Source organism: Hypomesus nipponensis, chromosome 25, assembly GCF_054491055.1.
Source record: "Hypomesus nipponensis isolate SF chromosome 25, ASM5449105v1, whole genome shotgun sequence".
NCBI lineage: Eukaryota > Metazoa > Chordata > Actinopteri > Osmeriformes > Osmeridae > Hypomesus > Hypomesus nipponensis.
Window position 1 is genome coordinate 4,191,815 of NC_140385.1, and position 22,807 is coordinate 4,214,621.

The 22,807-nt window shown below is 49.5% G+C and overlaps 2 protein-coding genes across 2 annotated transcripts; both read right to left on the reverse strand.

Moving 5' to 3' along the window:
- Positions 1 to 87: 87 nt before the first annotated feature.
- On the reverse strand, positions 88 to 8,805 carry LOC146221873 (protein mono-ADP-ribosyltransferase PARP14-like). The gene is made up of 15 exons (XM_084691241.1): positions 8,572 to 8,805; positions 7,995 to 8,134; positions 5,571 to 7,802; positions 5,149 to 5,385; positions 4,687 to 4,911; positions 4,468 to 4,534; positions 4,191 to 4,352; positions 4,034 to 4,093; positions 3,673 to 3,849; positions 3,233 to 3,371; positions 3,064 to 3,119; positions 2,224 to 2,943; positions 1,932 to 2,065; positions 1,479 to 1,650; positions 88 to 1,250 (listed from the first exon to the last, which is right to left on the reverse strand). The coding sequence occupies exons 1-15, from the start codon at positions 8,759 to 8,761 to the stop codon at positions 970 to 972; spliced, it is 4,992 nt and encodes a 1,663-aa protein (XP_084547367.1). The 5' UTR covers positions 8,762 to 8,805; the 3' UTR covers positions 88 to 969.
- Positions 8,806 to 8,951: 146 nt separating this feature from the next.
- Positions 8,952 to 20,846, reverse strand: slc12a10.1 (solute carrier family 12 member 10, tandem duplicate 1). The gene is made up of 26 exons (XM_084692090.1): positions 20,526 to 20,846; positions 20,282 to 20,404; positions 19,960 to 20,035; positions 19,546 to 19,641; positions 19,288 to 19,427; positions 19,059 to 19,169; positions 17,842 to 17,953; positions 17,028 to 17,158; positions 16,507 to 16,591; positions 16,039 to 16,196; positions 15,814 to 15,921; positions 15,541 to 15,664; positions 15,282 to 15,383; positions 14,954 to 15,109; positions 14,677 to 14,776; positions 14,077 to 14,188; positions 13,870 to 13,998; positions 13,203 to 13,309; positions 12,733 to 12,815; positions 12,161 to 12,223; positions 11,865 to 11,969; positions 11,585 to 11,696; positions 11,211 to 11,297; positions 10,854 to 10,989; positions 10,427 to 10,494; positions 8,952 to 10,025 (listed from the first exon to the last, which is right to left on the reverse strand). The coding sequence occupies exons 1-26, from the start codon at positions 20,844 to 20,846 to the stop codon at positions 9,887 to 9,889; spliced, it is 3,084 nt and encodes a 1,027-aa protein (XP_084548216.1). The 3' UTR covers positions 8,952 to 9,886.
- Positions 20,847 to 22,807: the final 1,961 nt, after the last annotated feature.

Genomic DNA, 22,807 nt, shown 5'->3' on the forward strand with positions numbered 1-22,807 from the left:
TCAAGTTCTGTCAGAAACTGTTGAAGACTTATTAGATAATACCCAATTGCTCTGAAAGTACCAAGTCAATGAAAGGAATAATACAAGTTCAGGACAAATTCAACGTATTTATTACACATATGTAAGGTGCATGTGTCTGATACACTCAAGTTGAGTAGTATCAGACTACTCTAGCTGTGCTTGATAGCTTTTGTTTAGGTCTTTAGATAGGGCTCCTAGAAATGGCCTTGTCCCTCCTTCTATTTTCCTCATTCAAAGTTGCATGGCATTATACACTTTGGTAATATTGTGACACTCACACCTTACAAAGACCTAACTTATGGCTATGCAGGCATACGAAAACAGCATAATGACAGTTTATCAATGATACAAGAAACATAATTAATAGATTTAATTTATCTCCTGGACATAACCAAGGGTTATGTGTTTGTGAGGTTAATATAGCAAGGTATAGATCAAACATTGTTTATTATATTAAGAACATTTCCAACAGTATAAAGGTAATAAAGTAATCATTTTCTTTATTTGTTGTTAACTGATCAGTGGGTTAAGGACAGACCTCTTCACTGTCCAGTTGATGACTGTTACAATACGGCATAGCTTTTTGTCTGATGCTTTATCGTGTGACCAGACAGACCCTCCAGGTGATAGAGATTCTACACCTGGCTCAAAACAGGGTGCAAAGAAGGAAAGTAAAATCATCCGAAATAAAAGACCATGACAAACATAGGTGAGGAAGGAAATGAGGTAATTTGCATCAATACATATTCATGTTAGTTAAGGTTATTCCCTCAGAAGATACTTCCCTCAGACTGAACCACAAGCACCCAGCAGCACTGATGTGGGATCAAAGAATGGGATGGAAGTCTCACCAGACCAGATCAAACCAGATCAGACCAGATCAAACCAGATCAGACCTGATCAAACCAGATCAGACTAGATCAAACCAGAGGAAAAAGTGGCAGGTTTTCAGGAGAAGGTGATGAGGTACTCTGGGTAGGCCTGGTCGTCGTGGAAGATGACAAACATGCTGGGAGTCTGCTGGTTGTCCACCAGGCTGTCGTAGCGGTCGGTGGGGTCTGAGCCGCGAGGAGGGGTGACCTTCATGGTGCTGTTTCCCAGCGTGTAGCGGCCGGTCAGGACGCGAGCCACGTACATGCGCTTCACGCCGTCATGCGGCGGAGAGTATCTGTCATTGGCTGAGTAGCTAGCCTTCACCGCAAAGTACGTGCCCACTCCGAATGCAGTGACTGTTGAGAGCAAGAGAGAGAGAGAGAGAGAGAGAGAGAGAGAGAGAGAGAGAGAGAGAGAGAGAGAGAGAGAGAGAGAGAGAGAGAGAGAGAGAGAGACAGAGAGAGACAGAGAGAGACAGAGAGAGACAGAGAGAGACAGAGAGAGACAGAGAGAGTGAGATTAGTTTTATATAGGACACCACTAGGCAGTTCCACTAAACGTGACACAGAACAGCTGTTTCTTACTGTGAGCATAGCTCCTGTTGAATCCCGACATCTCTATGGGGGCACAGCTGTCCTTCTTGGTGCCGTGGTACAGCATCTTCTCACCCACCGCACTCTCCCCGTTCTTGGCTTTGATTCGCTTCTCACACACAGAATAGGCCTGCCACAGGAAGAAGTTCTGCACACGCTCAATCTGGGAGGGAGAACAGAAGTTAGTTGAAGGACAGACAAGAAGTTAAAACAACAAATTATGTTTGAGGTCGTTATTTTGCATGTGTAGGGTTTTTACTTGGACCAACAACCCAAACTGTGCACCCTTGATTTAATGGAAGAGGGGTACACTGGATGGTGTATTATATGCTGGAATATGAGGGGTTACTAAATCAGAGCAATAATGGTCAAAGTATAGTTAAATGAAATTCATATGAAATAACATTGAACAACATTAAATAATGTGTGTCATCTCAAACACACCTTGCGGATGGTAAAGTTTCCGGCGGTCTTCAGAAAGCCCTGAGCCACAGTCTTGTACTCCTGTGATCCTGAAGACAGCTCAACCTTCTTTAGTACCTCCTTTTCAGCCATGGGATCCCAGGACTGTGGCAGCGCTGCAAACACACACACACACACACACACACACACACACACACACACAGGAGAGGACAGAGATCTTGGATATCAGGCAAAAGTGATCAATTACATTTACCACACCAAAAAGCTCAGAACTGAAAAAAGGCCTCTAGTAGCGACCAAAATAAAACCGTACATTTGCTCTCCTCCCTTTTCACTTTGTACACGCGTCCAGTGAGGCAGTCGGTTGCCAGGTTGGTCCTCAGGTTCACAGACAGCACTTCCCTATTGAGACCAAACACCTCCACCTCCACCAAGCCCTCGAGGTGGGCCTGCTCCAGCATGTAGTTGCCGTTCAGCCCCAGCTCATTCCAGACGTCTCCGGGTCCCTGCAGGGACCACTGGACCATAAAAGCCACAAGGGCCTCGTTTCGCTCATCGAGGTCCCTGCGAAGGGCACCGCTGAGGCCCCGTTGGAGGAGGTTATACACGCTCAGCACGTCCTCGCCCAGGCCCCGGAGGACGTAGGTGATGTCACCGCCGCCTCCAGACCCAGACCGCGGCCTGGCCGCAGCCGGCCTGCCTTGCCCCAGCTCCAGGCTCACCGCCTGGGCCCGGACTGACTCCTGGAAGGCCCGGAGCTCCGGCTCACCCAGGAGCCGCAGGTCTTTCCCCTCCACCTCCTTCCGTTCGAGCTGCTTCAGCAGAATAATCTCCAGCTCTTTTCTGGCCCGGGTCACTGCCTGAGACCCTGGCCCCAGGACCACCAGCACAGCTGGGGGAGGCTTCCAGGGGGACACGGGGAGGCCCGAGGGGGCAGAGGGTGAGCTGGAGGAGGTCGAGGAGGAGGAGGAGGAGGAAGGGAAAGACAACGAGCCCAGCTTCATGGTCTTTTTGAGCACCAGGTGGGCTTTCTCTGAGTAGACAGAGAGAGAGGTAGAAAAAGAGACAGAGAGAGACAGACATTTATATTACGTGTCAGGGTGCAGGGATGCCATCTACTAAAGTATGTTTACCAAGACTGCACACAGCGCACCTTTCAGGGTGAGGGGTAGAACAACAGTTTCCGGAGGACGAGACGCAAGCTCAGATCTGAAACAAATTAAAATTCAAATGTATTCCAGGTAGGAGGGAAAATTGAACCTAGGAATGGCCAGAGCGAAAAGACTGCGACCCATCAACTAGAGAACAGGTGAGGGAGTGACCTGAAAGCCTGGAAGATGTTGTCCTGCAGGATGACCACTCGGACGTGGCAGAGGGTCTTAGGGGTCAGCTTCCTGACTGTGTAGACCAGGCCATCCATCATGGCTCTGCACACTGTGACAAAGTCTAACCCACCAGCACCTGGAAGTGAGAGAGCGCCAGTGAGAGACGGGAAATCCATGACTACTCTTTGTAGTGTATCTAAGACTATGAAACAAAGTGAGAAGAGTTCTTGTGGTGATGTGGATTCAATTCAGTTCAATTACGTTGATTCAATTAAATTGAGTTCAATTAATCAAATATAATTTGTAGTCAATTAATAAATTAATTCCGAAGTTACGTAATCCAACTGTTCAGGCTTAGTTCCACAACAGAACATTAACTGTGGCTGCGGAGATGGCTGTCTTGCATCTAGAGGGAAATGTGATTGGACGGTACGAACCCGTGTTGACTGCTGGGAAGGACACAGACTGGAAGCCCTTCCTCTCGCAAAGCTTCAGGATCTTTCCACAGGTCTTACTGATCTTTGTAGCCTCACACCCGAAGCTGGCATGGACAATCTCCTTGCAGGGCAGAAGACCGGGCCCTGTGGAGCACATGTGGTTTGCAGGCTTCCCAGCTGAGGAGGAAGGGGAGGAGAGGAAGAGGAGGAATCAAGTTCACAGATAGGCCAAGGCAAAATAGTAGATGTTTTTTTTGTATACCTTTTGTCCCATAAGAAACAAGATTGTGAATATATTATCAAGGAAGCATGATTGGTTGTTCTTTAAATTGAAGGTTACTAACAAAGTGTGTTAGTTTACCTTGTGCCAACTCGGCCTGGACGGAAGGTCCAGCAGCTGTTAGGATGGCTTTAGAGACACCTAGAGGATGACAGCTGTAAGTACATCCATCGATCCAGGAGACAAAAACCGGATGTATGATCAAAGTCGACGGTGTTCATCTCCGTGGATACCGCACCTGATTGGTTTTGCAAAGAGAAGTCTGTGGTGTTGACGATGACGTCAGTCTTCTCGGTTGTGATGTCACCAGATATCAGCTGGAATTTGACTCCTCCCACCATGACCGTGACATCACTGAGTGTGGTCGAGGCAGGGGTGGCTGAAGTAGGAGTGGGAGGAGCTGAGAGAGGGAGTGAGAGAGAGGGAGTGAGAGAGAGACATAGAAGAGATATTATGGAATATCCCAAAGGTTTCTTTATGAATCTTTAAGGTGTTTTGGAGCATTAATAACTCACTTTGGTTTAGTGGAGCTTCTATAGTGACCCCTCTGAGACGCAATTCACCCTGGGCAGTCGTAAACGCCTGTATGCGAACACGGACCACAAAACAATTGTGAGAAAAATTATTTTCAGATATAACAAACTAAACCAACCTTAAAAAACACAGGTACTACTACAATTAATTGAAAGGAATTAAACCAAACTAAATAACTATTTTCCTGGATAGTCTTTTACCTTGAATGCCTCTTTGTCGTTGGGATGGACAACAATACAAATCGAGAAGGGAGATCTGCTGGTCCGGGTCTGCTGGTGTCCCTGTATCTCCTGCAACAGCACCCTGGCTGCAATGTTGTGGGGGAACTTCAAAACGATACCGGTTCCGAGCACAGGGAAGGCGATGGAACCGAAGCCTCGGTTCTCACACGAGGACAGAACCCTGCGAATGCCCTGCTTCAGAGCCTGGGTTTGGGGGTAGGTCAGAGGGTAAAGGTCAACTGGGGTAGAAAGGTCCAACGTGGATGAGGAAGTGACACGCAACATCGTTTTGCAACCTGGAGGATTTCTAAAGAGTTTGGGACACATACACACACACACACCCATACACACACACACACACACACCCATACACACACATACACACACACCCATACACACACAAACCCATACACACACATACACACACACACACACTCTGACCTGTGCAGCTGGTCCTTCAGAGTTGTTGTCCCACGGGGCACAGCTGATGAAGAACACCCGACCAGACCTGAGTCCAGACAGACCCTCAACCAGGACCTTGTCCCCGGGGCCTACGGGCCCAACAGCCTCCCGGGAGAAGGCAGCCTTCAGGCCCGGCCCCACGGCCTCAGACAGGGCCTTCCCCACCCGGGAGGACAGGGGGTCGCTGCCCAGCATGGGACACACCAGGGCGTCCATCTAGAGGGAACAAAAGAGTGGAGGAAGGGTGTGGGGATGAGGGAGAGGAAGGTGGTGGTGGAGGGCGAGGTGGAGAGAAATAGGTCAAGGAGGGAGAAAAAAGAAGTGGTGTGAAAAGTAGGCATTGGGAAAACAACAATCCTTGTAAGAGTGCTCAGACATAACAGATGTAATGTTTCTCTCACCTGCTGTGTGTCAATGCTTCCCTGGATGATCTTCACCGTGACCCAGGCTTCTGCAGCTCCTCTGGCTGGGGGCGGAGCTGCATCTCCCTGGCTGTCCTGGGGACAGGCGCTTGGGCCGGGCAATGTATCCAGCCCAGACTCCCTCTCCCTCCCCTTCTCTCTCTCCGTCTCTCTCCCACTCTCCGCCCCCCTCTCCCTCTGTCCCAGTAGTCTATCACAGGCCTCCTGCATGGCCCTCACCGCCTCGGCGCTAACATCTATCAGGGTCACCTTGGTCATGCCGTGCTGTTCCCCGCTAAACCCTTTCACCGCCGTGACGATGGCCTCCGCACATACCCCGACGGGCACCCCGAAGATCCCAGAGCTGATGCAGGGCATGGCCAGGGTCTGGAGGTCCATGGCAGCCGCCAGATCCAGGGCGGCCCTCGCCGTCTTCTCCAGCAAGACGCTCTCCTTGCCCCCGACTCGTCCCCCTACCGGCCCCACGGCGTGCAGCAGCATCTTACAGGGCAGGTCTCCCGCCACCGTCTCCACCACCGCCCCCGTGAACAGCTTCCCCACCTGCCGCACCAGGGCGGTGCTCGCCCGCTGAACCTCTGGCCCGCCCGCCCGGCTCAGCGCCGCCGCCACGCCCCCGCTGTGATCCAGGTCCTCGTTGGCGGCGTTGACGAGCGCGTCTGCCCGCTCCTTGGTGATGTCGCCCTGACGGACTTCGACCTGGAGGCCGCCCGGGAGAAGGTATCTAGCGTCCGGGACGTACTGCAGCTGTGACCTGGTTGGACTGGTGGACGAGGCAGCGCTGGGAGTGACGCCGGGGAAGCTTCCTTGTCCCTCCAGCAGGATGACACAGCGCTCGGCACGACCGACTACCTGAAGATACTCCTTACCCTGGCCCTGGAAGTAGCGAAGAGCCCCGGGCTGGTCGATGGTGATGTTCTCCCTGACCAGGGATATCAAAGCTGGGTGGAGCCGGCTGAGGAGCTGGGCCACTTGCTTGGATGGTCCTTGGAGGACCACGGAGGGAAGGTCGGAGGATGTGGAGTCTACTTCAGGGAGGACTTCCACCTCTGGGTCCTGCAGTTCCAGTCTCTCCAGCAGCTCCAGGAAGTGGTCCGCTATCTCCTGACAGGGCACCGCGATCCTCTCCACCGAAGTGGCTCGATCGATCAAAAACTCCCCAATCTCCTCTCTCAGCTCCCGGACCTGCTTGGCGTGGCCCAGGATATGGACCTGGGATCCTGAACCGAACCTGACCGACACCTTACCGGCCGCTTGGCTCACCTTGGCCTCGAGCGTGGACCTCAGCTCCGGCGGGGTCGAGGAGCAGCTGGGCACGTCGATCTTCTCCTCGGTGAACTCGAGGAGGAGGGCCTTCTCGGCCTCCGCGAGTTTGTCCGAGGAGAGGGACAGCAGGTGGAGCTCCGTGTTGCCTAGCTGCGCCTCCACCTGACACCCCCAACCCATGAAGCCCTCCAGCGCCCTCAGGCCGCTGTACCTCTCCCTCAGGAAGGCCATGAGCAGGGAGGGCATCTCCAGGACCTTCTCCTCAACCCGGGACTCCATCTTGGCGACCGTCTCTCTGGCTTTCAGAACCTCGGCGGGGGAGCCGTCTATAGCGAGCTCATCCGGACTCCTCCGAGTCACTCGCACACCCGGAGCGGCTCGGCTCACTTCCTGTTCTAGCCCCTCCCCCAAGAGGCGGAGCTTGGCCTCGCCTAGCCGACAGATGGTGCTTGTCTTCTCCGGGTTGACCCTGAACCCCTGACCTTCTAACTGCGTGATGACTTCCAGGTCACTAAGCCGGGCATTGACCTGGGACGTCTCGCCCACCACCACCACAAAGCCCTGTCCCGTCTCACTGTACACCTTGACACCCGCCTCGTCATCCTGGCACATGCTCACAAGGAGTAGTTTCTGGATCTTCACCGGCTCCACCTCAAAGTGGTATGAGTACTTCTCCTCAAACAGCCTGTCCACCTCCTTCCTCCACCCCTCCAGCCCACCCCCTCCCTCATCTCCCTCGGCCCCAGCCTGGCCTGAACACTTGACCACCACCACTGGTTGTCCGTCCACCAGGGGGAGCTGGAGGGTGCAGCCCAGGGAGGACAGCTGCTGCTGGAGGTGCTTCTGAGCTCTGGGGATCTCCCTCAGGTACTGCTGCAAGTAGGTATTCAGCTCCACTGTGTGCTTGTCACCACCAGCTGGCGACACTGCCACATGGAAGGAGCTGCCCTGCAGATTGAAGAAGAGGGACCCGTTAAAACGATTCCCTACATGGGTATAAATGAGAAATAACAGATATTTCCATGTTTGTATATGTGTGTGTGTGTGTGTATGTGGACAATTGTGTTTTTTATGCAGTCTAGTTCTTGTCTGTCGTATTATGAACACACTTTCAGAAACATTTAAATTGTAATAGTTTACTCTTTGTTTGAGGGTGTTGCTTGGGACAGTGCTGAGAGAAGTGTCCAACGCTGGCTCGTGACTCCCAAGCATGATGAGGGTGAGAGGACCTCCTCTGATCTCCACAACATGATCCCGTTTCTTTAGCACCGTCTCCTGGTCTGCGCCGGTAATACAACCGAAGAAGACGAGGAAGGAGAAGACGTGACATGCGTAAAAACAAGGCGTGTGTGTGAAATGCGAAAGTGAAAGTGCGCTTTTATATTCTTCGATTTGTATAAACGTATTTGATGTTTAAAAAAATCTGTCCATACTGCTGTACTGATTTATACAGAGTTGAGATTCTTTCTTAAAATGCTGACTGACAGGCTTTAAATAGACTATTGACCTTTTGCCTTGTGTTATGGTGCGTTTATGAGAAGCACTTTGAATTGCCTTGTGGAAATGTGCTATAAAAAAAAACTTGCCTTGCCTTGCCAAAGACCAAAGTTGAACTCAATTAATACAAGACATGCATTTTTGCATATGACTTCGAAGATATACCAAATATCAAGTGCAATTAGTTATGAAATGTAACTATATTATTCAAATCCCTCACCTTTTTGTTTCAGGAACGCGATCTTGTAAATGTTGTCTCGAACTTTCTCCACCTGTCCACAGTCCCCTCCACCTGATCGCCTTCGAATTTGAAAATATTTCTCTATCCTATCCTTCCGATCTATGTCAAGGTTGTGTACCTCGAAGAAAACTGGGTATTTGTTGACATCCATGACGGGCATCTTAACCATCAAACTAAAACGTTCATCTGCAAGAGTTTACCGGCACTATACGGGACTAGATCACACGTTTAAAAAAAATCCTATTGTGAACGTAACGCGCAGTGCGCATTTCTTTCACGCCTGTTCACTCCCCCACTCTCTTCATCTTACTCAAAAATTGTCAAAAACAGACGCATTTTCACATGGCTATAGCAGCACTCTTATGTATTTATTTATTATTACAGTATATTCCAATACAACACACGGCTTTGATGACATTCATATAATCACATCAACAAAGAAAGTGTAAATCAGATTAGACGGAAAGTGAAACCAATGTGTTGACGTCACACTCTCTAGTCTACCTTTTCAATGTGAAAAAATACAAATCATTGGTGATAAGGAATGCACACAACATTAGATTATTGATTGTCCAGCAGGTTTAAGAACATAAGGCACACGACTGCAGAGCACAACCTTAAAATAATACATTCACCTCATAAAAAGAAGCATCTTTAATTGAATTAAGTACATTGTATCATAGTATATAAACTCTCTCATTTGGGGTACACAGAAAGGTTAGACACACCATGTTTACAATAAAACTGACAACTGCACGTACAGTAACTACTCATGGCAAAAACCATTTTGGTCGACATGACGACAAACACCTGTCAACAACTGTAGGGATCAGTGGAGTTGTTAGTTTCTGGTGAAACTGGTTATAGACTGTCATCACAGTGGGTTTGTGTCACACTTTTTCACAGTTACGACATCTATTATCATCAAACACGGTGTCTCCGTGGACAAATCATGTTGATCTATCCGTTGTCAATCACTACTTTATTGGCAGAATAATAATGCAAGTCAAAAAAGGCTACTTGTTGATTGAATTATTTGAAATGAGAAAGTTGCATGGGTCCTGTCAGTAGAATGTGAGAATGCTTTCTTGGTTCCCTGGAATGAGGGTGGTAGGAGAATGACAACCAAGCACAGTTTAGTAACTAGCTAGCCATGTCACTAGTCACCAGTCATAGCTAATTGAGTCACTAATCACAAGTAAAAAATAGCTAATTAAGTTGCTAATCACCAGTAAAGGATAGCTATTTCAGTCGCTAGTCACCAGTTACACATCCGGTTGTCTTGGAGACTGTTCTACTGGCAGTAGAACGTGAGCACATTCTGCTGGTTCCCTCGTATGAGCACGGTGGGGCAGTGGAGTCCACTGGTCAGGGCGTCCAGCCAGGCCATGTACAGAGCAGCTGAGCAGTCTGTCTGGGGGACGGGCAGGCTCCTAGGGGGCACACACACATACACACACACAGACATACACACGCATACACACACACACACACACAGGCACACGCACACACACACACGCATACACACACACACACACATATACACGCAGGCACACGCACACACAAGCACGCACAGACACACACACACACACATGCATACACACACACGCATACACACACACGTGCATACACACACAGACACACACAAGCACAGACAAACACAGACAGACAGGTACACACACAGGCACACACACACAGGCACAGACAAAGACAGACAGACAGGCAGACAGTAAAACAAAACAAAAATTGAGCAACTTTAACAGTGCACAGTTGACACTGCATAGTTTGTAGATAATTAGCTCGGCCAGCGCCGTGTTCCTGAGGAGATCCTTACACCAGGACTAGGGCGGAGTGTTGAGAGTTCCTGCGGATGATCTCATTCAGACGCACCTTCCTCTCCGACTGGGAGGTAAGAGAGGGAGACAGGGGTCAAGGGTCAGGTGACAGCCACTGAAGGGTACAGGAAGCCATGACGACAGGGTATGTGCATTTCCCCTCTCACACAAACACATTTAGTCATTTTAGCAGACGCTCTTATCCAGAGCGACTTACAGTAAGTACAGGGACATTCCCCCCGAGGCAAGTAGGGTGAAGTGCCTTGCCCAAGGACACAATGTCATTTGACACGGCGGGGAATTAATCTGTCAACCTTCTGATTACTAGACTCCCTCTGCCATGCTCTTCCCTCAAGCACTGTCCCAACACGCTCTCTTCAACACGCACATACATCAACACACACTCTCTCACAGCAACGCACTCACCTTCAGTTTGAGGGCCTCCAGTTCTTTGTCAGAGATCTTCCAGGGACAGTCTTTCTTCAACTGCTGTAGAGAGACATCAGGATGCTGTGCATCCCTCAACCTGAAGGGGGCGACCGTGTCCTCGAAGCGCTTGAGGCTGCAGACAGAGAAACCACTAAAGAGCGTGTCTGGATTCAGTGTTGTCCTGCTCCTGTTGCGTTTGGGACCCTGCCCTCACGCAGCCCATGTGAACGCTGGCAACCCAACATCCCCTTCCTACCTCTCTCGCAATCCTTCATTCCTCCCTTCTTTATTTTGAGGGATCATTTACTTCCTACCCTTAACGTTGTCCTGCTGAAGAAGTATGAATGGACTCACTTTTTGGGGTTGGGCGGTTTTTCGCTGTCTGTCATCACGATGACATCATGCACGTCTAAGCGAAACCTCTTCAGCAGAGAGATCATCCTGATGACAAAATCAAACCACTCCGATTCACAACAATGAATCATGAATACTCCAACTGGACATTTTTATACACATATAAAGCCTCCCTAATTAATTGAACTAACTGACTTAATTGAAATACATCTTGCCATTCAATAAAGTTTAAAGTAAACCAAACAACTCTTATTCATGATTTTATTTATTCTTCTTGACAGGGAGTCTGGCATTGATGACTCAGATAGCAGTAGGGAGAAGAGAGCAGTGTAGAGCCAGTGGAACATTCTGGAGAGATTACTGGGGGGACATACTCCTTCCGATCCTCCTCCATATTGTACTGCTGGCCCACGATGAACACTCGGACTTTGCACTGGCGCCAGCGCCGTCTCCTGGTCAACAGGTAAGGCACCAGCAGGGTTAGACCTGGCAGGAGAGGAGGAGAGGAGATGGGACGGTAGGGGAGGAGAAGAGAAGAGAGGAAAAGAAAGGAGAACAAGAAAGGGTCATAAAGAAGAGGAGAGACTAGGTTAGTTGGAATATTTATTACTGTAAGAGGAACGTTCTAGATTTGAATCTGCAGCCCTCCCTCACCTCCGTCATCAGAGATCCAGTACACGTCGATGGTCTTCTTCCCTTGTTTGTTCTGAAACACTGATCTCTGCTGCTCTTCTGGAACATTCTCCTGCTGGTCCTCTTCTGGACCCGAAAATACACTAGTGATTCACTGTGTGTATGTGTGTGTATCAGGTGTGTATGTGTGTACAGCATGATGTGTGTGTACAGTATGATGTGTGTTTGTACAGTATGAGGTGTGTTTGTGTGTACAGCATGATGTGTGTTTACAGAATGTGTGTGTGTGTGTGGGTTCTCACCGTATTCTTTATGACTGGTGCTGGGACTCGGACTCTGGTCCTGTTCCATGTTGTCCTCGGGCTCAAAGCCTGGGTTCACTGCAAGATCACAGTCAAAGCCTGGGTTCACTGCAAGATCACAGTCAAAGCCTGGGTTCACTGCAAGACCACAGTCAAAGCCTGGGTTCACTGCAAGACCACAGTCAAAGCCTGGGTTCACTGCAAGACCACAGTCAAAGCCTGGGTTCACTGCAAGACCACAGTCAAAGCCTGGGTTCACTGCAAAACCACAGTCAAAGCCTGGGTTCACTGCAAAACCACAGTCAAAGCCTGGGTTCACTGCAAGACCACAGTCAAAGCCTGGGTTCACTGCAAAACCACAGTCAAAGCCTGGGTTCACTGCAAAACCACAGTCAAAGCCTGGGTTCACTGCAAAACCACAGTCAAAGCCTGGGTTCACTGCAAAACCACAGTCAAAGCCTGGGTTCACTGCAAAACCACAGTCCTCACCCCGTCAGTCATGTCTCCCTTGACATCCTTATACTCTAATACATAAGTACGTAAGCGATAAGACTAGATATTCTGATATGAGTTATTTTGTGTCTTGCCTTCACACTCCAGCTCCTCTGAAACATCCAAGCCGTCCATCATCCTTAGAATGCACACGCCGTGGTTACAGTCAAACGTGTCACTGGGAGAGAGAGGAGAGAGGGAGAGAAAGAGAGAGGGACATAGAGGAAGTGCGGAAAAGAGAGTTGCATGGAGACAAAGAGGGGAGAGAGAGAGAGAGAGAGAGAGAGAGAGAGAGAGAGAGAGAGAGAGAGAGAGAGAGAGAGAGAGAGAGAGAGAGAGAGGGAGAAAGGGAGAGAGAGATATAGAGAGAGCAGGAAGGAAAGCACAAGAGACAGAAAGATACAGAAACAGAAAGATATACAGTACAGTCATCATTTACAGTTGAGATTTTTGTTGCTTTGACAGCGTGAGGTTGTTCCATCACTCTCTACTCTAGAGAGTGATGGAACACTCTCTCTCTCTCTCTCTCTCTCTCTCTCTCTCTCTCTCTCTCTCTCTCTCTCACTGGATGGTGTTGACGTAATCCTCCAGCTTCTCTGAGTCACATTCCCTCCAGTTGGTCTTGAACCCCAAAAAGAGTGTGTTCGGTTTCAGCTTGCCCAAACCAGATGACTAGAGGAGAGAGAGAGAGACAGAGACAGAGAGTGAGACAGAGAGAGAGACAGAGAGAGAGAGAGAGACAGAGAGAGAGAGAGAGAGACAGAGAGTGAGACAGAGAGAGAGACAGAGAGAGAGAGAGAGAGAGAGAGAGAGAGAGAGAGAGAGAGAGAGAGACAGACAGACAGAGAGTGAGACAGAGAGAGAGACAGAGAGAGAGAGAGAGAGAGGGAGGAGAGAGAGAGAGAGAGAGAGAGAGACCAAGAGTGAGACAGAGAGAGAGAGAGAGAGAGAGAGACAGAGAGTGAGACAGAGAGAGAGACAGAGAGAGAGAGAGAGAGAGAGAGAGAGAGAGAGAGAGAGAGAGAGAGAGAGAGAGAGAGAGAGAGAGAGAGAGAGAGAGTGAGACAGAGAGAGAGACAGAGAGAGAGAGAGAGAGACCGAGAGTGAGACAGAGAGAGAGACAGAGAGAGAGACAGAGAGAGAGAAAGGTGAAAGAAAGAAAAGGGAAGACATAAGTCAAAAGGGCTGAGATAGTTTAAATTACATGTCTGCATGTCTGCCACCGTGTTCACCTGCAGCAGTTGCCTCGCTCCCTCCCGAAGACTGTTTCCTGTGCAGGGGGAATAAAACGAGCGCACCTTCCTCTTGTTCAGCCATTTCACCAAGCTGTCTGCGCTCCGCAGGACAAACTTTTCCTCCTCCTGCGGTGGACAGACAGAGAATATGTTTGTTTCTGCTGCTTACACAGCACAGGGGAGAGCTGTCTCCAGAACACTGACCAGCAGGATGTCTCCACAGATCATCAGGCTGACGTTCTTGGTGAAGGCCCCAACTAAGTCCACCAGGGCCGGACGCAGGTTCGGGGGCCCCGTGAGCACCAGGCACTGGGGTCTGGAAGGGGGGGGGAAGGAGGAAGCAAGTGTTGCCTGATTGTAAATTGTTCTTCAGTCCCTTGCAGAGTCTCTCGCTCTGTGAGAAAACCTTTGAGAACGTGTTTTTTGGTCCCGCCGACTCACAAAAGGCTGTTGTACTTGTATACTATGTGTTCTGGAGAGAGTGGGTTCTTATCATGGGGCTGTGAGGAGTCTCACCTGAAGTTCTTATCATGGGGCTGTGAGGAGTCTCACCTGAAGTTCTTATCATGGGGCTGTGAGGAGTCTCACCTGAAGTTCTTATCATGGGGCTGTGAGGAGTCTCACCTGAAGTTCTTATCATGGGGCTGTGAGGAGTCTCACCTGAAGTTCTTATCATGGGGCTGTGAGGAGTCTCACCTGAAGTTCTTATCATGGGGCTGTGAGGAGTCTCACCTGAAGTTCTTATCATGGGGCTGTGAGGAGTCTCACCTGAAGTTCTTATCATGGGGCTGTGAGGAGTCTCACCTGAAGTTCTTGACGTGGTCCTCCACTCCTGACAGAGACACGGAGTAGGACAGAGCCATGTTGTAGGTCCCAGCCTGGACAGAGGAGCCCCAGTTCAGCTCTGCACACACACACACACACACACACACACAGACACACACACACACAGACACACACAGACACACACACAGACACACAAACAATGATTTAATGGAGAACAATATAAAACAACCACAGTAGCACTACAAACAGCACGGATGACAGGTCCAAGCGTCCCTGGCCCCTGAGTGCGCCTCACCTGGCTTGCTGTAGGTGACGTAACCCAGCAGGAAGAAGATGATGCAGAAGGTGACCAGAGCCGCCCACCAGGTGAGCAGGAACATCAGCACCACGGAGACGGTGGCTCCAAACAGGGCCGTCCACTTGTTGTAGAAGCGGAACGACGGCCTCCAGCCTGGAGGGGGCAGCAGAGGGAAGTAAGCAGAAAGTAAGCAGGAAGTGAACATTAAGTAAACAGGAAGCAAACAGGAAGTAAACAGGAAGTAAACAGGAAGAGGAAGCCCATTCCATTGAGGACGTGGTACGTATGTGTGTGTGTGTGTGGTTGTGTGTTGCGGACGGCTCACCTGGCGAGTTCATGATGGAGGCGTGGAAGCAGGAGAAGTTGATGAGAGCATAGGAGCAGAGGAAGAAGTTGGAGATAAGAGCTGCTATGAAGTTCAGCTCGGCTGATTACAGGACCGAGGCACAGGACCGAGGCACAGGGTCGAGGCACACGACCGAGGCACAGGGGCGAGGCACAGGACCGAGGCACAGGGGGATGGAAACATTCAGTTAGTATTAGATGAGAAGGAATCCCTTTTCTGCTGACAAGATAAAACCTACCAATTGAAATGAAGGCTACTGCGATGATGTAGCAGAGCAAATAGGCTCGATAGGGTTCGTCGTTCTTCCCATAACCCTTTCCAAAGAACCCGATGTAGGGGTAAATGTTGTCCCTGCATAGACACTGGGTCGGGGGAGAGGGGGGAGTAAACTTCTTTGATATAAAATCCTGGGAGATTTTCTTTTTTTTTTCTCATGTTTCTCTTTGCTAGGATCAAAATGCCCCGCTTTGTTCCAGTGTCTGCCATGCACCTATTGGACGTGGCCTCTTACCTGGAAGACCTTGGGGGCGGAGACTAAGAAGGCGAGGGCGGATGATAGGCTGGCAGCAAACACGCCTGCGGTGATGAGGTGTCCAAACCCGGAAGCCAGGCTTAGAATCTGCAAGGTTCAATGCAATCACAAACTTTATTAGTTACACAAACACACACAGAAAGATACACACACACACACAGACACACACTGTTACGCGTTGTCCCCCCTCCCCAGCCAGCTCACCTTGAAGCTGTTGGCCAGGCCGTAGGAGCAGTTGTGTGACTCCTCACAGTAGGTGAAGTTCCAGCCCAGCTTGCAGCCCAGGCCCTCACACGGCTCAGAGAAGTTCGCCGGCAAACTGTCGTTCAGGTTTCCAGAGGCGTCCCGCACCACGCATGATGCTGCAGAGAGGGGGAGGGAGAGAGAGAGAGAGAGAGAGAGAGAGAGAGAGAGAGAGAGAGGGGGGGGAGAGAGGGAGAGAGACACAGAGAGAGTGAGAGAGGGAGGGGGGAGAGAGAGGGGGGGGAGAGAGGGAGAGAGACAGAGAGAGAGGGAGAGAGAGGGAGGGGGGAGAGAGAGGGGGAGAGAGAGAGAGAGAGAGAGAGGGGGGAGAGAGAGAGGGGGTGAGAGGAGAGGAGAGAAGAAGGCATTGAACAACAAAAAGTCTCAGCTACGAAGAGCTGGTGTGGAGACACAGAGGGCCAAGCTCACCAGCGGTGGCAGAGATGACCAGGTAGCTGACTGTGGTCCCGAATATGGCTGTCAGCGTGCCCTTGGGAATGGCAGAGGCCGGATCCTACAACCGAAACAAACACACCCAAACCATGTGGAGAACCTTGCAATGGAAGCTCCTGGAACATCCTGTACAAACTCCTGTCAAACAACTGAGTCACATTATCGGTTTTATATATTCGGTTTTATATATTTACATTCAGTCATTTAGCAGACGCTCTTATCCAGAGCCACTAACAGTAAGTACAGGGACATTCCCCCCGAAACAAGTAGGGTGAAGTGGCATTTGCATGGCCCGGAATCGAACCAGCAACCTTCGGATTACTAGCCCAATTCCCTAACCACTCAGCCACCTGACTCCCATATAAATTTCTACATACCCACATCTAACTTGTATAATTTTACCATAAATACTTTAAGTATATCCCTTTTCTGTCAGAAGATATCGATGCAGATAACAGACGGGAATCTAAAGTAACGTGATGCAGTTTTCCAGATACCTTCAGGTCTCCAGAGATGTTGACCCCGGCCAGGATGCCGATGGCAGAGGGAAAGAAGATGGCGAACATACTGAAGAAGCTGCCGTCTGGTCCTCTCCAGTCTGGCAGCAGGTTGGCCAGGAAGATCTCACCTGGCATGGTATGAACATGACAGAGATGTGATATAGCATGGTATGAACATGACAGAGATGTGATATAGCATGGTATGAACATGACAGAGATGTGATATAGCATGGTATGAACATGACAGAGATGTGATATAGCATGGTATGAACATGACAGAGATGTGATATAGCATGGTATGAACATGACAGAGATGTGATATAGCATGGTATGAACATGACAGAGATGTGATATAGCATGGTATGAACGTGACAGAGATGTGATATAGCATGGTATGAACGTGACAGAGATGTGATATAGCATGGTATGAACATGACAGAGATGTGATATAGCATGGTATGAACATGACAGAGATGTGATATAGCATGGTATGAAATATGACAGAGATGTGATATAGCATGGTATGAACGTGACAGAGATGTGATATAGCATGGTATGAACATGACAGAGATGTGATATAGCATGGTATGAACGTGACAGAGATGTGATATAGCATGGTATGAACGTGACAGAGATGTGATATAGCATGGCAGGAACATGACAGTATACAGCATCCCATTGACGTGACAGAAATATAACATACTATGCTCATTAACATGACAAAAATGCGGCAGTGAAAGAAAAAACACGAATCTGACATGGCATGAAACAAAGACGACACAAAAATAACACCAATAGGTTCGATCCTCACTTCGATAGCTGAAGAACCCAACTGCCTGTTTCTCTATGGGGGCTGGGATCACCGTGCCAACAATGTAGTTGGCGAAGGACACCATCAGAACCAGGAAAAACAGCAGCTGAGTCTGCAGGAGAGAGAGAGGGAGGGAGGGAAGGAGAGAGGGAGGGAGGGAAGGAGAGAGGGAAGGAGAGAGGGAAGCAGAGAGGGGAGGAGAGAGGGGAGGAGAGAGGGGAGGAGAGAGAGAGGGAGGGAGGGAAGGAGAGAGGGAAGGAGAGAGGGAAGCAGAGAGGGGAGGAGAGAGGGGAGGAGAGAGGGAAGGAGAGAGGGAAGCAGAGAGGGGAGGAGAGAGGGAAGGAGAGAGGGGAGGAGAGAGGGGAGGAGAGAGGGAAGGAGAGAGGGGAGGAGAGAGGGAAGGAGAGAGGGAAGGAGAGAGGGAAGGAGAGAGGGGAGGAGAGAGGGAAGGAGAGAGGGGAGGAGAGAGGGAAGGAGAGAGGGAGGGAGGGAAGGAGAGAGGGAAAGAGAAAGGGAAGCAGAGAGGGGAGGAGAGAGGGAAGGAGAGAGGGAAGGAGAGAGGGGAGGAGAGAGGGGAGGAGAGAGGGGAGGAGAGAGGGAAGGAGAGAGGGGAGGAGAGAGGGAAGGAGAGAGGGAAGGAGAGAGGGAAGGAGAGAGGGGAGGAGAGAGGGAAGGAGAGAGGGAAGGAGAGAGGGAAGGAGAGAGGGAGGGAGGGAAGGAGAGAGGGAAGGAGAAAGGGAAGGAGAGAGGGGAGGAGAGAGGGAAGGAAAGAGGGAAGGAGAGAGGGGAGGAGAGAGGGAAGGAGAGAGGGAAGGAGAAAGGGAAGCAGAGAGGGGAGGAGAGAGGGGAGGAGAGAGGGAAGGAGAGAGGGGAGGAGAGAGGGAAGGAGAGAGGGAGGGAGGGAAGGAGAGAGGGAAAGAGAAAGGGAAGCAGAGAGGGGAGGAGAGAGGGAAGGAGAGAGGGAAGGAGAGAGGGGAGGAGAGAGGGAAGGAGAGAGGGAAGGAGAAAGGGAAGCAGAGAGGGGAGGAGAGAGGGGAGGAGAGAGGGGAGGAGAGAGGGAAGGAAAGAGGGGAGGAGAGAGGGAAGGGGAGATGGAAGGATGGAGGGAAGGAGAGAGGGAAGGAGAAATGTGTTATATTGACCTAAGAGGTGTACTATACTTACCAACATACTTCACTGACAAGCAGCCACAGAACATGCTGAGATAACGGAACTACCTTTGCCTCCCACTCCATCCCAGCGAATGAGATGAGCAGAAGCATCGTCACGGTGATCACACCTATGATGCGTACGTCGTTGATGTCATCCACGATGGTCACGTTATACTCCTGAACAAACAACCAATCACAACAACCCCGTCTAAGTCACCAATCAAATCAGCCGGTCAACCATTCAAATAGAATCATCATTTGTAAGAGATGATGATTGTTTCCTCTGCGGCTGCACCTTAAGCAGGTCACGGACCACTTCTGCGAAGCCGACAGTGTTCAGGGCGCAGGCCAGGGCGTTGGCGAAGGAAAACACCATTCCAATAGGACCTCCCATCTCCGGACCAAGCGTGCGAGAGATCACAAAGTAGGCGCCCCCTGGTGGTTCAGGAGATACGCAGTTCTTCAGCCTGCGGCGCTTCACATGTCAACGATTCGACCCATGAACAAAACGATTAGCAGGGAGGGAGGGAGGGAGGGCGGGCGGGTCACTGACCTGATATGACTCTCCCATTGGTGGAGATGGCGGAGACGGAGAGAGCGGTGATCGAGGTCACAACGACCGACATGAGGATGATGAGCCACGTGAGCACTGATGTGAGATAGACCAGAGGTCAGAGGTCAGGGGTCAATTTATGTTCCTCTCACTCCTTTGGTAGAATAGTGTTTGTGTGTGTCGTGTGTGTATGACCGTTTAAGCCCGTGTCTGTCAACCCTGGTACGGGAGACCCCTCGCCCTGTCAGGTTTAGGTGTTTCCCTGCTCCAACACACCTGATCCAAATGAACCGACCGTTACGAAGCTCTGCAGAAGCCTGCTACGACTCACTCGTTTGAATCAGGCGTGTTGGAAGAGGGAAAACGTCTGTCTAACATGCAGTGTGAGATGAGTCACCGCGGGGTCTGACTCACGGATGCCCGCCTGAGAGGTGATCCACGACAGGCGCAGGAAGAGGATGACCCCCCAGATATTCAGCATACATCGAACCTGCAACAAAGAAAGTGTTTGTGTGGATATACGTGTGTAAGTGTGTCCGTGTGTGAAAATGTGTACAAGCGTGTGGGTACGTGTGTGTGGCGGTGGATGCGTGTGTGTGTTCATGTGCGTGTCTATGAAAGTGTGTACAAGTGTGTGGGTACATGTGTGTCGCTGTGTGTGTGTGTGTGCTTGCGTGCGTGCGTGTGTGTGTGCTTGCGCGTGTGTAAGTGTGTGTGTGAGCGTGGCCCCTCTTACCGTAACTCCGAGCACCCAGCCAAAGCGCACAGGAGGTTTGATGGGGTCCTCTGTATCAGGGTCCTGGCCTTCGTTTCCTGCTCCACCACTGACACCACCGTCACTGGTGCCCACTTCTCCATCCTGAAACACCAGAGTCACGTGCTTGTTCTGGGCCAATGGCGAACTTTGAACATGTACATGCAGTAGGTATTGATACAGACTGAGGACCTACGGGTGTTGTGTTGTTTTTAATAAGTCTTACCTCAAACGATTTCCGAAGGACATCCAGGGAAGGCCTTTTCCGGCGATTCCGCCCCGCCAACGAGTTAGCGTAGAAATCCAGCTGCGGTACAGCGTCTATGGTGCTGTAGATGGACGGTCGTCGGAAGTCTTTGTCGGTCAATTCGATGCCTGCGCTGAGGCAGTTTGGCGGTGCGTTGTGAACGTCATCTGGAAGTCCGTCGGCCGTGGACGCGTTGTCTTTATCGAATCTCTGAGGGGAGTGCCGTGAGGGAGTGCTGAATGGAGGTGGAGGTAATGACTCCAGGTCGATCTCCGTGCGTCTGGATGGGCGCTGCCCCATTATCGGCCCCGGGAATCTGTGTGCGTAAATACGCGCGAGAAACAGAAGTTACAGACCGTTATAAATGTATCCCTCCAGGTTGGTTAAAGGGGCAGCTCCTTGCTATTTTCAGCTTAAGAATATTAAAGTTAACAGCAAGCAACTGTTAGTAGAAACGACTATTTTTAATAGTAGCCTGCGTCAAAAGTTATGATATTAAGTTATAGTTAAATAAAGAGCTTGTGGCAACCGCACTATACGTTGCGTCTTAATGCCGGTCTCGCTCAAGGTAGCCTCTCCTGCATGGAAGGTTGAATGGAACGGGTCCAAGTCAATCCAACGGAGTTCCATACCACCCTGAAGCGCGTTACCTCACCAACCGCGCGGGTCTCCAAAGCGGTCAATGGTACGTACCAAATTAAATTAGTTCCGCCTGGATTGCGCTTTTTACTCTGATTTAAAGCCATGATATCAACATATGTACTATCCCAGTGAATTAACGTCAGGAGGCTTCACTCCAGACATGAGAGTCCATTACTTTTGTTTTCTCCTGCAGATAGTATTGTCATTGGTCTCGTCTGTTTATTCAAATGGAACAATGACGTGGATCCCTCAGAAAAATAGTGCTGTGTAGGCCCTACAATTATAATTTTTGACGAGTAGCATTTGAAGGCATTTTGTAAGTAAGAATATATGCAGTAAAGAATGCATCAAATCATTTTGTCATAACCGTATGTACATCACAGTCTAAATGCAAAAACTGGTTACATAGACTACTCCTAACAAAAAATGTTAAATAACAACATGTATACCTTGTTACTGTGCGATTATCTTCAAACGCGATGCTTACTACTGCTGGAACCAATGATCTTTTGCTGTGCGCCACTAATAATGTTAGGGTGATAGTCCTCCCTTATTTATATCTTTAAAACGTTTCCCCCATCCAACGCACACTCCCACTCTTTAGACATGTCACACACTCAGACACACACACACACACACACACACACACACACACACACACGCACACACCGTCACCACTAAACCGCAGTATACTAATGCCCTCATTATCTGGTTCTGTAACGTTATTTTTCCCTCCAAAAGCACCACCGAAAGAGAGACACGCATTTAAGTACAGTTCAAAATGCATGCAGTCTTGGTGTTATCCTGGTATTAATGTATTATTAATAGTACAGATGGATCAGGAGGCTTACAGTTGTTATCAGTTATGTTTACAATAGTCCGTGTTTTAGAGGGACAGGGCAGGGTTGACAGACTGGGGTTGACCATAGACCACAGAACATCGCAGATGGTATGAACAGTTTCTATTCCATATCAAAATTAAGTTACACATCTGTACTGTGGTCTTACACGTAAAACATTTGATATTTGCATCATCCTCCTTTCTTATTTCAGTTAAAAAAATCTGTATGGATACATAATTGAAAGGATGCATGTCTGAATCAATTTACGTTCCACAGACCGGGCGTGACTGGCAGTGTATGTCTGCCCTCGTGTTGACAGACACGGTCGGTGAAGCGGTACGTTTACACATCAGAATATACCGGAGGAGCGTGGCCCTACCTGTGGCGTTTACGAGGAAAACTGTGGACAGGAAAACATTTCGTAGTAATAAATTGTGTTTCCGAATGTGTGTTTCCAAGACTGCGTGTGTGTGAGTATATAAATGTGTGCGTTCAAGTTCAGTTCAAGTCTTTTATTGTCAGGTACACAGAACAGCACAAGGTTAGACTGGGCACTGAAATTCTTAAGACAAGACAACGCAAGCACCTGGCATAACATAACATATAAATGCACGGAACATAATTTACATCTATGCTGAGCTTAAATAAGTGAAACTTCCTAAATATACAGATAGCAATAAATAATCGACTATACTAACCCTAATACTAAAACTTCCTAAATTACAGATAACAATAAATAGTACACTATACTAACCCTAAATGTACATAAAACCTGTT

What these genes read in the sequence shown, in the direction of transcription:
- LOC146221873 (XM_084691241.1), bottom strand. Translation starts at nt 8,761, where the DNA reads ATGGTTAAGATGCCCGTCATGGATGTCAACAAATACCCAGTTTTCTTC. An exon ending in AGAAGCTCCACTAAACCAAA is followed by an intron (nt 4,353 to 4,467) that starts GTGAGTTATTAA and finishes TCCCTCTCTCAG; the next exon opens with CTCCTCCCACTCCTACTTCA. An exon ending in CTCTTTGCAAAACCAATCAG is followed by an intron (nt 4,094 to 4,190) that starts GTGCGGTATCCA and finishes GTCATCCTCTAG; the next exon opens with GTGTCTCTAAAGCCATCCTA.
- slc12a10.1 (XM_084692090.1), bottom strand. Translation starts at nt 20,846, where the DNA reads ATGGGGCAGCGCCCATCCAGACGCACGGAGATCGACCTGGAGTCATTA. An exon ending in ACATCTCTGGAGACCTGAAG is followed by an intron (nt 16,592 to 17,027) that starts GTATCTGGAAAA and finishes TTTCGGTTGTAG; the next exon opens with GATCCGGCCTCTGCCATTCC. An exon ending in CACTCCGCCCTAGTCCTGGT is followed by an intron (nt 10,026 to 10,426) that starts GTAAGGATCTCC and finishes TGTGCCCCCTAG; the next exon opens with GAGCCTGCCCGTCCCCCAGA.